This window comes from Setaria italica, chromosome VIII, assembly GCF_000263155.2.
Source record: "Setaria italica strain Yugu1 chromosome VIII, Setaria_italica_v2.0, whole genome shotgun sequence".
NCBI classification, from domain to species: domain Eukaryota; kingdom Viridiplantae; phylum Streptophyta; class Magnoliopsida; order Poales; family Poaceae; genus Setaria; species Setaria italica.
The window spans coordinates 8,200,443-8,216,898 of record NC_028457.1 but is presented as its reverse complement, the minus strand read 5'-3'; the positions used below and the strand labels follow the sequence as shown (position 1 = coordinate 8,216,898).

Here is a 16,456-nt window from a genome sequence, read left to right as displayed (position 1 = left end):
AAATGGTTTGTAAATAATCTACGTTTAATACTCCTAATTAGTATCTAAACATTCAATGTGACACGTGCTAAAAATAAGTCAGTGGAAGAAAACACCCTCTAAGAGTGCGTGACATTTCTTCATTTCTGAGTCTGCTCTGGGTCATGATTTTCAACACACGCCGCCTATCCGCGTGACATCGCCAGGCAGCTCGGTGGAAAACATCGAACTCTAGCCTCCCGCGCACCTCGACGTCGAGCCCCTCCGGTCGTTTTGCTTTTTTGTAACGCAGGGGGTGTTTGATATGAGGTGTTAAACTTTAACAGTATCACATCGGATGTTCCGATGCTAATTAGAACTAAACATAAGCTAATTATAAAACTAATTGCAGAACCCTGTGCTAATTCGAGACAAATCTATTAAGCCTAAGTAATCCATCATTAGCAAATTGTTACTGTAGCACCATATTGTCAAATCATAGACTAATTAGGCTTAATAGATTCGTCTCACGAATTACACTCCATATGTGCAATTAGTTTTGTAATTAGCCTATATTTAATACTCTAATTAGCATCCAAAAATCCAATGTGACGGGTGTTAAACTTTAACACCTTGTTGCCAAACAGGCCCGTAGTCCACCGGGCTTCTCTCCTTCCCTCGTCACTTTCTGAGTCTGCTAACATCCCGTTGGGTGGTGCATGGCATTTCCATTTTTTCCCCTACAAAATAAGTGACACCTCCATAAGCAAGAAACTTACAGCATAAGCACATAGCAGTCCAGACAACCTATCATTTGTTTAACCAACTAACACGATCGTACAGGATATTCTTCCTATGGTCTTTGAATAATTCTTCTCTACTACAGTCACTCCCAAAGATAAAGAGAAGCGCTGCACGCCTGCACCATTCTTAGAAGACAATGGATGCGTCGACCTGAAATCGTGGAGAGTGGTATGTTGACAAAATGGTGAACTACACAGGGAGGGAAAACCCGCGGAGGTAATTGGAGTCGACTCCAGACTCACGGAGCAGAGCAACCCGGCCAGTTCGTGCAACCTGCAGGAGGCATGTGAAAACAGGAGAGAATTAGTGGCATATACTTCAAGCATCTCCTAACGATTGCTAAAGTACAAACATCATTGGAGTCACTACTCCACAAACAAAAAAAACTTGTGCAAATTTTTTCAAAGATAATGCATGAAAAGGGTAAGGTAATGGCAGATATCCGCGAATCAGAAGGCCAATAGTCAATACAAACCTCACAGATGCCATATTGCTCTAGCATCTTTTGCAATCTAACCATTTTGTCAATATCTGCTGTAAGCTGCACAAGCCAACAAGGTTATTGTTCACCAAGCATGATACTAATGAAACATGTTTGATTAAAGAAATCGGTGAAGATATGAATGCTTATTAATAAAAAATAAAGAAGGAAAAAAATCATTGATCGAGTTCAAAATTTATAAATTTCAAATCACCCTGCTGATTGCCAAAAATACGTTAATATATGAAAACTTTTCACCTATCAGCATCAATATACTAGTCCCTTCATTGGTAGGACTACTACTACATGATGCATAAAAAATGACATACTAGATGAACAATATGACGTTCTATTGTGTACATCAATATGTTGTACATCAAGTCCACTAAATTATCAAGTACACTAAAGAATCTTACAATGACATGGGGCTTGTCCAAGTAAAAGTTCTTTCAGTAACAGTTACCTGCAGTGTAATTGTGTGGTCTGATATGTCAACTCTTTGGGCCTCAAATATTTGAGCAATATCAAGGACATCTCTTCGAGCTGCAGCATTTGCAGCAACCTTTATGATCATCAACTCTCTAGCAGCAAATGGTAAATGAGTAAAATCATGGACCTGAGAAACCAAAAATGAATTTGAGCAAGACTTTGTCTATAACAATCACGCCAACTTCTTTACTTCTATCACAATCATGCAAAGTGCATCATTAATGTTGACCTCATAAACATCAATGAGCTTGTACAGTTGATGTACTAGCTTGGCAATGGATTCATCAGTTCCAGGAACAACAGTAGTGATGCGAGAAGTTCCTTCCTTTTCAGCTGGGCCAACAGCAAGACTCTGAAAATGATGTTTACTGTTTAACATGGACTGGACCCTGCAATGATCTAATTAAAGGGAGCACAGAACACTAAATGAGTTTGAAGAACCTGAATATTGTAGCCCCTTCGGGAGAAAACACCTGTTACAACATTGAGAACTCCAGGGAAATCATTCACAAGAATCGATAGAGTATGTGAACAAAACCCTGTTGGCTGAAGCAACAAGAGATTATTAGTTTAGCTCGTAAATAGGTACATTGAACTGCGGTATAGTATAATTTATAATTCTTCGCTGTGAACCGTAATTTAGTCATATAAACTAGTCTTAAATTTGGATTCTAGGTACTCTTGCAGTCTTGCTTTTTAACTATTAGCAACACATAACTTCATGTGAAAGGACGGGTGGAACTAGATGCAGATCATTTCTAGCTAGCACCAAACAGTTCAAAGTGATTAGAATACAAGAGCTTACATCATTATCAGTGATAACACCCCAATGAGCATCAAGAATTTGATTTGCTGAGAAGCTTTCATAAGACTCCACTGGATAAACATCACCCTGTTTAGAAGAAAAGTTCATATAAAACCCTCATTCCAAATTCAAACTAACATTGTGAGGATGATAAAAGGTATTTCCAGAAAACATTATGCTGACAAAGAAAAAAGAATGTGCGAGCATTTTCTAACTAGTTATATTTAAGTAATTTAATGATACAACCAAAACACTAAGTGTCCAAAGTGAAAGCAAGTATGGCTGGGGAATTAGTAGATTGATTAATGGAGGTGCATAGCAGACATACATATACAGGCAAGGGTGTCGTAGGGTTTCGTTTATAGATAGCACCAATCAAGGAGGCCCTTGCCTAATCTACCAGAGACCCAAGGGGGTTGGGCACGGCAACAGGCCAGCGCAGCACCACCCACGGCCCAAAGGACCAGCCGGGGCCAGCCGGGAATGTAGCACCTAATACAGTCTAATACAAAGGACAGATTAAGTAATGAATTAGCACTATTTGAGTGCAATATCAGATTTATGCAAATATAAAAATATGTAAGTGATGTCATGACATGTACATGTACATGTAATAATCCATTTCTTCATAAAGACCAATGGGTATTTAGTACCCAGATCAACGGAACGAACAGCAATTAAAACCAAATCAAAAGAACAAATCGTTCATGTGAAGCTAATCAACAGGAAGCGTGAGTGCAAATTTATTCAATGCAACCAAGCAAAACTAGCTGTTAAGTGTTGAGAAACTAAACACATAGTACATCAATTACCAGGTAAAAGGACAATTGTGGTTTCTTACCCCTGAAGATTCGTTGGAATTCTGATTGATTGCATCCACTCCAGTGCTAAGTCGAGAAGTTGAAGGTATTGTCACTTCGAGATCAGGATAAGGAGCTGCAGAGAACCCCAAAAATGGAGCAGTTTCTCCCATTTTTTGACGGCGCACAGCTATCTATAAAATCAATAAGGTTCATTAGGTCTAGTGTAGAACAAGATCATGATAATTTTTCACTATTTTCTGAACAAGAATGACCTTGCCAGTCTAGCAATTTCTTTGATCCCATGTTTGCTCAGAGTCTCTGTATTGCAACCATCTTCCTGGATCTCCAGTTACATGAACGTAATCACAGGAAAGAACCATAAGCACAACAACATGAGTTATCTTCAAGTCAAGACACACCAAGGACATTACCTCAATAGTTAGTGTATCGTCAGCAAGATCGACCACTTCTGCTTTGAAAATGCGAACCAAACCCATTATCTGCATTCACAACTAGAGATGTCAGCTAAACAATAAAGTTTAATGTGCTAGTTTGCACCAGGTCTGCAGAATTGATTTGTGATTTGTTGCCAATTTATATATTTCTTGCTACCAAAATGACCCATATTAAATGTTAACTTTTAAGTTTACAAGGCCAGAAAGTGCAGATACATTTAGGAAGATTTGTATGCTTATACCTCAGGCAGCTTATCTCGCTCCACATTTACTTTTATAAGCATCAGTTCTCTTTCAACTTGTGGTTCATTTGTTAAGTCAACAACCTGTTTATTAATCCAAATGTTAAGATATGAATACAAGATACACTGTTGAACTGACTCAGGCCAAAACAAAGAGCAATGACTTCTGTGACATATTAGTTACCAATCATTTTTGTAAGTCACATGTTATAAGGAAAAATACTGACCTTTATAACATTAACAAGTTTGTTTAGTTGCTCTACAACTTGGTTCAATATTTTGTCTGTTCCTGACACTACTATTGTAAATAATGCTTTATCCTTGTTCAGCCCAACAGCCAATGACTCGATGTTATATCCTCTTCTAGCAAAAACTCCAGCAATTCGATTGATCATCCCACTTTCATCACCAACAAAAACTGATAGCGTGTGACGCTTTATAGACCTACAAATTAAAAAGGAAAACTCATCCAGGCACATCAATGAGAAAGTGCAGTAACAACTGTTAATAAAAACTTATTAGGGGCACATGCTTAATAATGCTTTGCCACAGAATTGAACAATTTACAGCACTTACAATATAAGGATGCTACAACATAAAGATCCCCACTAAGGCTGCAACACATTTGCCAATAGGATCATTAGTTCCAGTTGCTAACATATATTGACAATGTAGGGTAGAAACATTCCCTATTTTGGCAGCTTATCTAAAAAGGTACCACACCATAATGTATTTTACAAACCATTTGAATTGGCATTTTTGTATTACAAATGGCTTTCCTTTGCGATCTTGGTCGCATTAGGACAATCTAGAGTTCTACATAATAATTAAGAAGTTTTTTCCCCTCAAACATGCAGGAGAGCTGTGTCATTTCATTAAATAAGACGAATGATAAGTTAAAGAAAGGAAGAATTGGGAAAAAAAGTAAAGAAATGAAACAACCCTGACTCAAGCCCATATTTGCAAAATAACTGAGAATTTGGAAAGTAATTAAAACAGAGTAATCCCACGGCATAATCCTGGGATCACTCTGGATTTCAAGGAAACCTTGTTCACCATTCCATGCACACCTCTCATGGTCTCATGATATACTTTATCACAGAATTCAATAACCCATTAATTCTTTATGTCATGTGAATTAATCCTTTTTGTCATTTTTTTTAGTTTTTCAATCTGCTTTGTTAATATCAATCATACAGTAGCACGGCCATCAGGTTACATGGCATACATACATAATGATATCATGAAAATGATTGCATATTAATTCATTAATTTTCTTCAATTCTTTCCATATCAAAGATAGAAAAAAAAAAGTTTCATATTAGTATGAACCCTAAATGTATACAATATATTTGAAACCAAACCTCACGAATGATCAAGATCGAAATGATTTCAGTCCCTTAAAGAAGTATTAAAATGGCCTATGATATATGAGTGACCACATCTAATTAAAGGCATGGCGATGCAGGATTGCAAATGACCACCTGATGAGGTCAGCACGATCCATCTGACAAATCTCAGCTAAATCCAAGCCAGACAGCCGCAACCGACAAAGCTCGGCTAAATTCCTCGCACAAGACACATTCTCATCCGTGCCGTACTACAACACCTTACAAATGGGGGAGAAAATAAACAGAGCTCGAACCGAGAGGGGCTCCTGCAAGCGTCCCCCACTAAACGCCCGTAGGGAACCAGATCCCGCAGGAAATTCTAAGAGAAGGTAGTCTTACGAGCGGCTGGAGCGGGGTGGCACCGGCGTCACCCCGCCGGCCGACGGAGGGGATGCCGCGGCCGCGACGGCCACGGAACGCGCCCTCTGCCCCGCCGGGAAGCCCAGCTTCCGCGTCGGCTGCCGGCGGTGGCCGCGGGACCCAGCCCCGGCGGCGGCGAGGCCGATGCGTGGGGCGACCGCGGCGGCGGCTGCCACGAAAACGTGGGTGACAGACCCAATACGTGAAAATGCGCGGGGGTTTTGGGAGAGGGCTTTGGGGATCGCGAAACGGGACCACACACGCGAGAGGGGATAGAAAGGGGTAGTCAATGCGCGGATGAGCTGTTGCTTCACCGGCAGAGGAGACGGCTGCGAGGCTGTCCGCCGCGTTTGCTCGCCGACATGTGGGCCCCACCGCGTTTCGCTGTACTGACTGGGCCACTGGGGAACGGGAGATAATCTCGTCCCCAAATCACTTTCAAGTTTCAAGGGGTACAAAGTAAAATTGTGCAGGAATAAACATTACTAACTGGGGCCAAATACAAAGCCATCTTTTATTGCATTTGCTTCAGAAAAATATGTTAATTTTCTTTTCTTTTTTCTTGTGAATATAGAACATTATCCTCATGCAAGTTGATTAGTGTAGAGTTTAAGTTTTAATTTATATTTATAGGGGTGTTTTATGGGTGTTACTCCCTCCGTTTCAAATTTTAGATCGTTTTGAATTTTCTAGATCCCATATATAATTAAAAAATTTAAGAGGAAAAATTTTAAATTACTACCTAAACTATATTTTGGTTCAATTTACCCCTTAAACTATATTATTTGGTTCAACTTACCCCAGAATGCATTTTGTCATTTTTGTTTCTCCATACACAAGTTGATTTAATTTAAGACTTTGCAGGGTGGTAGTGGACATCATAATCTATATAAAAAAATTATGAATTTTTCATCATTACTTTATATAATTTTGTATCTCAAGGATAAAATTTATTATTAAATATCCTACCCTATCAAAATAATGATAAAAAATTATGATATATTTTTCTAACAAGTCTTATGATGTCTACTATCATCCTGCAAAATTTGAACTTAAGATTCCACTTGTGCATGGAAAAAAGACAACTTGCATTAAACCAAATGACATAGTTTAGGGGGTAAACTAAACTAAGAAATACTTTAGTAGGATATCCAGACTTTGGTTATATTTGAAGGGAGTAATTTGAATTTTTTTAAACAAAATATGCACATAGAAAAGCCAAAACAGCGTACAATCTGAGACAGTACTTCCCGGCTTGCGTTTATTGTTTTTATCGTCATGATTTCTGCTGATTGTGATCATTATATTCCCCAGTTATGGATTTTATGCAGACCCATATTATGTGATGTTGGCGGGCTCATAGTTGCTTTTGGTGAGCTGGGTTGCCTTTATTTACTAGAAACCAGTCCAATTCTCCGAATCCATAGAAACCAGCCGGGTCAACCGATTTTTACCGATTCGATTGCATGGATTCTTTTTAAGTGAATCGAGCCATTATAGTCTCCGATTCCTGATTTTTTAAATCTGACCTCGGGTCGTGTCTGATGCTAATAAATACGGAACTACTAGCGCCCGGACGTCCGTTCCGGGCGCAAAAATCGAACACACTCGCCACCGTCGGATTCAATACATGTCAGTCGTCAGATAACACAAAGGAGATCGGGACAAGTCCGCACCAACCACAGAAAAAAAATACCCTGGCGTCAACTCCTTCACGCGGGTCGGGACAGGAGCGAAGCTCCCAGCTTCGCGCCGCGCCGCCTAGATCCGCCGGCGCCGCAGCCCAGATGGCGCATATCCTTCAAAAAATCAAACTCCACCCTCCAGATCAACCACATGGCGGCCACCCGCCCCCCATTGTTGCCCGGAACACCTCAGATCTACAGATGATTGACCTCAACACGCTACCAGGTATGCCGCCCCCATTGTTGCTCGGAATCCCTAAATGTCGCATTGAATTCTTTGAGCAAACGTGATAATTCACTTCAACACCTGCCCCAGGTCTTTTGAGCAGCGTCCATGGGGGATTGGCATCCCAATCGAGTCTCCAGAAACGGCAGGTATGATTCGTTTGAAACACTAGATGTGACAGAATCTTATACAGTTTTGCAACATCTAATGATACCATGTGGAACATTGAAAAAAAGTTATTGCAACATCTCATGATGCTCATAGGTTAACTGAATGTTACATATAAGTGTTGCAACATCTAATGATAGCATGTGCCACATTGAAAATCAGTTATTGAAACATCAAAAATTGTATGTGCTAACTGAATGTTGCATCTTACTTCCATGTACAGTTTTTGCAACATCTGAACATTGATTTCGCTAGTAACACTAACTGTAACATTTATTTGTTGCAGGGGGTGGAGCATTGGTTCCTGTTGCGAGCATAACAACACACTCAAGTGAATATGTTTCAGTACAAGTTGGTGCAAATGAAGAGGTCTACCATAAGGATGAAGACGTCGTATGCTCACAGCCTATTGTGTCGAAAGTTGGGATGGAATTTGACACGATACAGGAAGTAAGGCAGGTCTACAATGAGTATGCCATGAAGTTGGGTTTCAGCATAAGAGTGGCTTCTTCAAGAAATAGCAACGTCACAAAGGAGCTGATCAGAAAGGAGTGGGAGTGTTCTCATGCTAGGAAGCCAGCTATTGATGGAGAAGATGATGGAGAGGAAAACACATCAGCGAGCACATCAACAAATGACACTGCAACACTAGTGGGATCGAAAAAAAGAGCAGCAACAGCTGTGCTTACCACAGCAACAAGGAAGCGCAACACTATCAAAAAGTTGGACTGCAAAGCTCATATAGCGGTTGGCTTGAGAAATTCGAGGTGGAGAGTGATTGTAATGCAACCTGACCATACTCATCCCATGGTGAAGGCGATTAGGGTTAGGAAACACTTGAGGTCCCACCGAAGCATCTCGTGGGCTAATTATGAGCTGCTGAAAACACTACACCATAGAAATATTAGCACAACACAGATCATGGGGGTGCTTGCTGATTTCCATGGGGGGCTTGGCAACCTTACTTTCAGCACCAAGGATGTTTCGAACATGAGGACACACTTGAGAGGAGGTCTCACCTACAGGGATATGGATGCAACATTAGATTATTTTCAAAAGCAACAAGCTGAAAGTCCTTCCTTCTATTATGCAACAATGATAGATGATAATAATGTTGTTAGCGGATTGTTTTGGGTAGATGGGAGGACTAGAGAGTTGTACAAGAGTTTGGAGATTGCATTTTCTTTGACACAACATATTGCACCAACAGATACGACATGCCATTTGCACCAATTGTTGGGATAAATAACCATTTGCATAGCATACTGCTTGGATGTGCAATGTTACCAGATGAAACAACAGAAACATTTGTTTGGGTGCTAGAAAGGTTGAAGGGAGCGATGGGTGGGCGTGAACCAACCAACATAATGACAGACCAGGATAAAGCAATGAAAGCAGCAATAGCAATAGTGTTCCCTAACGCAACACACAGATGTTGCAAGTGGCATGTCCTGAGCAAGGCTAATGATAAGCTTGCTTGGCTTATTAGTGAGGAAGAAGACTTTGCAAAGGAGTTTGACTACTATGTGAACAGGACTGAAACACCAGAAGAATTTGAGATGTTGTGGGCAAGCATAGAGGACAAATACCACTTGCAGGAAAATGAATTCTTTCAAAGTATTTCTGGTACAAGGAGGATGTGGGCACCTGCATACTTCAGAAAGTACTTCTTCCCCTTCACAAGCACAAAAGGAAGATCCGAAAGCATGAATTCATTGTTCAAGAAAGTTGTTCACCCTCAGGACTCAATGTTGCAATTTATAACACAATATGATTACAGCATGGACACCAGGGCAGAAAGAGAAAATAAGGAGCGTTGCAAGGGAGAGATTTCAGATCCATCACTATGGGGAAGGTATGCTTTTGAGAAGCAAGCTGCTTCATTCTACACCGGTGAAGTCTTTGGTAAATTTCAAGAGTTGTTGCGTGATTCTACAAGATACAAGGTAGGGGCTGTTGAAAGTGATGACCAGGGTTGGTCCATTCAAATTGTGCACCCAAATTCAACTAGAGTTCGCCTGGTCATAAAGATGCAACATCATATACATGCTCTTGCAACATGTTTGACCGTGGTGGCCTCTTGTGTCCTCACATACTAAAAGTATTCACAAACAGGGTTGTTGAAAAAATTCCAGAGAAGTATCTACTTAGAAGATGGTCAAAGGAGTGACTATAATGATACCGGAATGCCTCTCGGGTACAGAACCAGCATTTGGTGTCCCAACCACAAACAAGCTAAGGTACAATGCATTGTGCAAAAAAATGACGTCACTAGCAGCTGAAGCTTGTTTGGGTCCTGAAAAGTACATTGTAGCTTCAGCTGGGATAGATACATTGGTACAAGCAGTCAGGACAGCAAGGGGGTCACAAGAAATGCAACAAGATGAAGCGTCCAATGTTGCAACAGGTCAACAGTCCAAAACTCCTGCTGTCATGGTAAAGAATCCAACAAGAACAAAAATTAAAGGGAGACCAAAGGAGAAGGTGGAAAGGTTCAAGTCAGTAGTGGCACAAGCTAAGGACAAAGCAATGAAAAGGAAGGCAAAAGGAAAGAAGACAGCCCAAAAAATCCCACCATGCTCATATTGCTTTGAAGATGGTCATAGTGTATAGACTTGCGCATACATGGTCAAGGCGGAGGCACTTGCAAAGGATCTTAAAGAAACAGAGCTAAAGCTCTGAATTTTTAATTATTCTTTTATTAGAATGACCTGAAACATGTATTAGAAAGTACTGCAACATTTCATTTTATGAACTGCAACATTATATCTCATTTATATTAATTTTTTTTATGATGCTGTTGTTATGCCCATGTATGAGATTGAGCCTTGTGGTATTGGTATTAGACCATGAGCTGGAGATGAATTAAACTACATATTGTGTGGCATCAAAAAAAAAGATGTGATGTATCATTGCGACAGTTGATGTTGCAACTTCATTAGTTTGGTGTTTCAAATGTTGTGAACACTTGTTGCAAAATAGAAATGGCACGACAACATTATTGCAACATGGTTCCGTAGAATTTGCAACATTAAAATTATAGTACAACAACATACGACACCAATTGAAGATATAAAAAACAAGGAAGAAGGCAAGAAAAAAAAGATTTATAGTATATGTTGCAATAGTAAGTTAATGATGTTTCATCAGTTATCCATAAATGTTGCAAACAAGAAAATTAAAGCCAACATTTCTGCAACATAGTAAAGCAGAATTCGCAACATATGAAGTGCACTACGGCAACATATAAAAAAACTAAGCTGAGGTAAAATAATTGGTATCCCACAATCCTGAATACTCCATACATCCACATTTCTAAGATGATTGTTAGCTATATACAGAGACCTAAACTCCTATATTGCACAACGAAACATGATGTCACTACTTCTGGTTGCAATATTTTTCAACAAACTCGCTTGTCAAGATATCATTTCTTGGAAAAAGTAGGAGAATGCCTGCAGCCAATTTTCTATAGTTTGCAATCATGTGCTAAAAAAGGGAAAAAGAAAACAGAATTAGATACCAAAAAAATTGCAGAAGTAACATCATATATTTGGGTAAAAGAATTAGGTAGCCACATTGCAATAAGACATACTGGCTCAAATGTGGTGTCCATCTTCTTCCCATTCCAAGACTTCATATATAGCATTGTGTATAACCCACAATCATGCCTGAAAACAAAAAGAATTGGGTTATCAAAAGAAACATGGTGAGAAAAGATGAAAAAACTGCATGAATGATGAAAAACTTACAAAGATTTTTTATACGGGTAGTCCGTGGGATATTTCCAATCAAACAGAGAGATGTCTTTGTTTAGCACCCCAGCTTGTATACATGCTTTTGAAAAATTGGTGACCTAAAAATAGAAACAAATGGTACGTTATATACTATTGAAACATTTCAAATCAGCATCTGCCACAATGGTAATTAACTATTGTAACATCGCAAATTCTAAAAAAGTTTAATTGTCAGTTACAATCTACAACCTCTATAGTTCTGCAACATCGTAAATCATCAGGTGCAACATTGATTTTCAATTATTGACACACCATAAGATGAAAAAAAGCATCAAGTAACAGAGGCTATTAATAACAAAAGAAAGAGATGCAAGTTTGAGAGTACTGACCACATTCTTGGCAGAAACAAAACATTTCGTATCACGAGATCCCCAAGAGAATTGAACCAGCAAATTTCCTTTAGAAACATGTTGACACTGACAAGTACCCAATGCCCTTCTTCAACAATAGGGAAAAACAACTACAAAAAAAAGTAGATAAGAAAAAAAAGAATGGGAAATGAAAGGCAACTTAATTGTGCAACACAGTACCAGATCCATTTTTGAGAGATCCCAAGACTTGTTCAAAATTGTCAAAGCCGTGTTGCAGCTGTCTTGTATGAAATTATCAGGTTCAATTTTTAGCTTGTCCTTGAAAAAAAGTTAGAAACTATCATAATGAATGCAGGGGCACATATGATGGTAATAAAAAATTGCAAAACAGAATTCAAATCTTACAGTGAGAACAGTAGATAAAGCAAATTTCTCAACGATGTTATTGTCCTTCTCACGCAATTCAGCTTCTTCAATGTTAAATTCATAGGACCATAAAGCCATCACATGGTTATTAATTTCCCCCCTTTGCTTGAAGGATCCATAGAATTCATCATAAGTAACATGGAAGCCATCAATTCGAACAAATGGTGGGGCTGGGATAAAAAAAACTAAATTAGGATTTGAAACATCTAACTAGACCTACTGAAACATGTGAAATATACAGAAGGAACATTGGGGGAAAAATTGAACTGCTGTAACATGAGTACTACATATTTGAAACATCTAACTATACCTACTGAAACATGTGAAACATATATAAGGAACATTGGGAAAAAAAATTGAACTGCTGTAACATGAGTACTACACATTTGAAACATCTAAATGGACCTACTGAAACATGTGAAACATACATAAGGAACATTGGATAGAAAATTGAACTGCTGTAACATGAGTACTACATACTTGAAACATCTAACTGGACCTACTGAAACATGTGAAACATAGATAAGGAACATTGAGAAAGACATAAAGAATTGCTCACGGTTGTTCTTGTTCATCATTATTCGCATTTGGATTGATTGGCACTTTTTCTCTTCAATTTCTTTCCTTGGTTCAGATGGATAGCAGCCCTCTTCCTCCCGTTTTTCTTGTCAAATGTACTTGACCCAGGCTTGTTAACAATAGTCTCATCAATGGTGAGATCAGCTGCAAACACAAAGAATAATAAAAATACTCAAATACGTGTAAGAAAAGAGGAATGAAAATGGAGACAAAAAAAAGGTAAAAAAAAGTCACCCAAATTAGATGCTGCTGCCACTGGGGTCAAACAATCTGTTTCAATTCCTTGGCTGGACAAGAGATCAAATGAAGGGATGTCATCAAGATAACTTGAATCGTTGCTTGTCTTGTCAATAGGTGAACCAGCAGCACTGGTGGGGGCTCCTAAAGTGCTAGTTGATGCATCTGTTGTGGCAGCAGCATTGGAAGTTTGCCCATCTGAACCACCACACATGGAAGGATCTGCTGCATCAACATTAGAGGTGGAAACCCCTGCTTCAACACCATCATTCCTCGTCATGTTAGCTAGATCTGCCATCTTGCCCAACATTTCAATGTGACGTCTCCTCCAAATAGCCACGACCTTATCTTTAATTTGCGCACTGATCGTTGTAGAGATAGCATCGGCAAGTTGGAGAACATCTTGCTCTACAAGTTTAGAGTAATGAGAAGCAACATTCTGATACTCCAGAGGGATCTGTTATATAGAATTATAAAATAAATAAAACAGTATTAGCAATAAGTGTAATGGGACATTGCAACATGATGGGATGAAACTAAAAATATGAAAAACACAGAAAGTTAACATGCAACACCATAAGAATGTGTACTGAAACATTGGTGAAAACAAGGTGAAATATATTATATTTTGTGAAAACAGATGTATTTTTCTGTAACACCTATTTGTTGATTCGAAACATTAAAGAACTACTACAACAACACAAATTTAAATGAAACCAAACTATGGGTATAATTTAAAGATATACTACAACAACATTAAAAGTGTTTGAGCAGAGAATGAATTGCAACACAGAGTATAATAAGATGACACAATCAGAAACTAAAAATGTAACATGTTTTTTCACCTGATGAAGAAGATTGTTACTGGATGGTAGTTGATGCAGCCATTCATCTAAAGAGCTGATAGCAGGGATTTCCTCAGTGGTAGCTGGGTCAGGGACTTCCTCAGTGGCAGCAGGAGCAGGAATTCCAACAGCAGGGGCAGGGTGTTCTTGTACAATTGGAGCAGCACCATAAGGAGTACGGGAGAAGTCGCAAAACTGATCATGAAAAGAAGCATGGAAATTTTTAAAGAAGGCAAAAAGTAATGAAAAAGATGGCAACAGGAATGAAGAAAAGATTATGAAAAGAACATACAGGGAGTTTTCCAAATGTATTGCCCAATGAAAGCCTGTTTTTATCAACTGCCAAGACAAAATCAAAGTCTGTGTTTGAAACATTGCAGATACGAGGCAGGTTGTAATTCAATTGATGGCCTCCTCGATCAGTTGGCAAATCAAGATGGTCCATGTAAGCAATCTGAAATTTGATAAGATGGTCCTTGTAAGAGAGAATACAAGAATATGATCATAGAATTATTGAATGGGCAGGAAAAAGGAACTTAAAATGCTGAAAGAAAGGCATTAAATATCCATACCGCTAGAATAATTAGACAAGATCCCATTTGGTGGTCTTTGTCAAGCCTATCAGGAGTAAATTTATGGTACTTCTTGACTTCATTCATCAGCTCATCCAACAGATGCCCCGCCCAATCAAAGGTGCTGATTTCAGAAATATCAACTAGATTATGAAGATATTTGAGGCTGATATAGTTGCCTGTTCCTGGAGTGTAGATAGTCCCTAGAGCCAACAGAGAAAAAGCTCTCACAAAGGAATCCCTGTCCTTGCTAGATTGCACAATCTCTTTACACTTTGCAATTTTAGCTCTATCACCATCCTTGTAGACTTCCCGAAGTTTCTTGACATCTTCCGAGTCACCAGATAACCTCAAAGGAATGATGCCATTTTGAAGCCCAAGAATTTTGCAAACAAGATCACGGTTGAATACAATGACCTTGTTCCTGTATCTAAACTCCCGGAGCAAAGGATCCATATGTTTAAGCATCCATTTAACAAGCTTCACTGGCAATGAAAACTTAGCCAACGTCAACAGAGCACCAAAGCCAGCTTCATTGATCCACTGCTTCTGATGATCCTCAAGATTAGGAAGTAGGTCACAAATTCTATGAACTGAGAATCTAGTCTTGAAGTGTTCCTCCTCTTTTCCTAACTGCACCTTAACTGCTAACAATAAATAAAACAAAGTATCAGCAAAAAGAATGAAAAATAAGATGAAAAAAAGACAGCAAGTAAATGATAAAAAAGGTATAATTGAATGGTACATGAAAATTTAATGTTTCAGAATCTAAAAATTCTTTGAAACATCCCTATTCAGCAAGTGCCACATTGATATTAAATTAATGAAACAATTCAAAATGAATATGTTAACTAATTGATACAACATATAACCTGTATAGATATGCAACATTTGAAAAAAGCAGGTGCAACATTGATAAATAATTAATGAAACATCTCAGAATTAAAAAGGTGAACTCAATGTTATACTCTAAACTTTTGCAACATCTCAAAAAAGCAGGTGCAACATTGATAACTAATTAATGAAACACATCAGAATTAAAAAGGTGAACTAAATGTTATATCCTAAACATCCTGTAAATTATTGCAACATCAAAGTAACGCAGGTGCAACATTGGTAAATAATTAATGAAACAACTGAAATTTAAAAAGATGAACTGAATGTTAACCTCTAAATATCATCCAAACTATTGCAACATATCAAAAAATCTGTAGCAACATTGATAAGTAATTGATGAAACATCTCTAAATAAAATGGTAACATGAATGTTATCATCTAAAACTTTTGCAACATCTCAACTGAAAAAATAGCGCTGACATGTAACCCTAACACAGGATATGCTAGTTCAAAAATCCTAGAAACACTAAACTGATGAACTCTAAAACACTAAACGAAATCAAATCCGAACCAAAATCCACAGAAAAACAACGGAACGGAATTAAAAACACTCACCCGCGCGGTTGTTATCGTTGTCCTGAAGAGCATTGGGGGGAGGATTTTGCTTCACGCAGATCTGGCGGAGCAGCAGCGGGGTCCAAACCAAGGGGAGACGAAAGCTGGTGGCGAGAGCGCGTGCGGGAGGAAACGCCAACATCGATGCTTGGCTCACCGCAATTTACCTCCGGGGGCGGACTTCGAAGCGGGCGCGGCGACCGCATTGCCGGCGCGGAGGGCCTGGACGGACTTCGAACAGGGCGCGGTGACCGCGTTCCCAGCGAGGCAGATGAAGACCTGGTGATCCTTCCCATCGGAGGCGAAGAAGGGAGCGCCGGCGAGACGGAAGAGGACTTGGGTGTCCCTCCCACCGGACGCGGCGACCGCA

General features: G+C 39.1%; 2 protein-coding genes across 2 annotated transcripts; one reads left to right on the top strand and one right to left on the bottom strand.

Annotated features, from left to right (window-relative positions):
- Positions 1-666: 666 nt before the first annotated feature.
- On the bottom strand, positions 667-5,958 carry LOC101762530 (acetolactate synthase small subunit 2, chloroplastic). Its single transcript, XM_014805710.2, has 12 exons — positions 5,768-5,958; positions 4,265-4,481; positions 4,038-4,121; positions 3,733-3,840; positions 3,614-3,656; positions 3,379-3,533; positions 2,538-2,624; positions 2,174-2,278; positions 1,962-2,084; positions 1,707-1,859; positions 1,238-1,303; positions 667-1,035 (listed from the first exon to the last, which is right to left on the bottom strand). The coding sequence occupies exons 2-12, from the start codon at positions 4,430-4,432 to the stop codon at positions 952-954; spliced, it is 1,176 nt and encodes a 391-aa protein (XP_014661196.1). The 5' UTR covers positions 4,433-4,481; positions 5,768-5,958; the 3' UTR covers positions 667-951.
- Positions 5,959-7,575: 1,617 nt separating this feature from the next.
- Positions 7,576-10,480, top strand: LOC101765112 (protein FAR1-RELATED SEQUENCE 5-like). Its single transcript, XM_004980248.1, has 4 exons — positions 7,576-7,699; positions 8,154-8,994; positions 9,078-9,841; positions 10,071-10,480. The coding sequence occupies exons 1-4, from the start codon at positions 7,576-7,578 to the stop codon at positions 10,478-10,480; spliced, it is 2,139 nt and encodes a 712-aa protein (XP_004980305.1).
- The last annotated feature ends 5,976 nt before the right edge of the window (positions 10,481-16,456 follow it).

Coding starts and splice junctions, on each gene's coding strand:
- LOC101762530 (XM_014805710.2), bottom strand. CDS start 4,432: ATGATCAATCGAATTGCTGGAGTTTTTGCTAGAAGAGGATATAACATC. Junction 2,279..2,537: donor GTGTTATCACTGATAATGAT/GTAAGCTCTTGT, acceptor TTGTTGCTTCAG/CCAACAGGGTTTTGTTCACA. Junction 2,085..2,173: donor GAAGGGGCTACAATATTCAG/GTTCTTCAAACT, acceptor CATCATTTTCAG/AGTCTTGCTGTTGGCCCAGC.
- LOC101765112 (XM_004980248.1), top strand. CDS start 7,576: ATGGCGCATATCCTTCAAAAAATCAAACTCCACCCTCCAGATCAACCA. Junction 7,700..8,153: donor TGACCTCAACACGCTACCAG/GTATGCCGCCCC, acceptor TATTTGTTGCAG/GGGGTGGAGCATTGGTTCCT. Junction 9,842..10,070: donor TGTTGAAAGTGATGACCAGG/GTTGGTCCATTC, acceptor TCTCGGGTACAG/AACCAGCATTTGGTGTCCCA.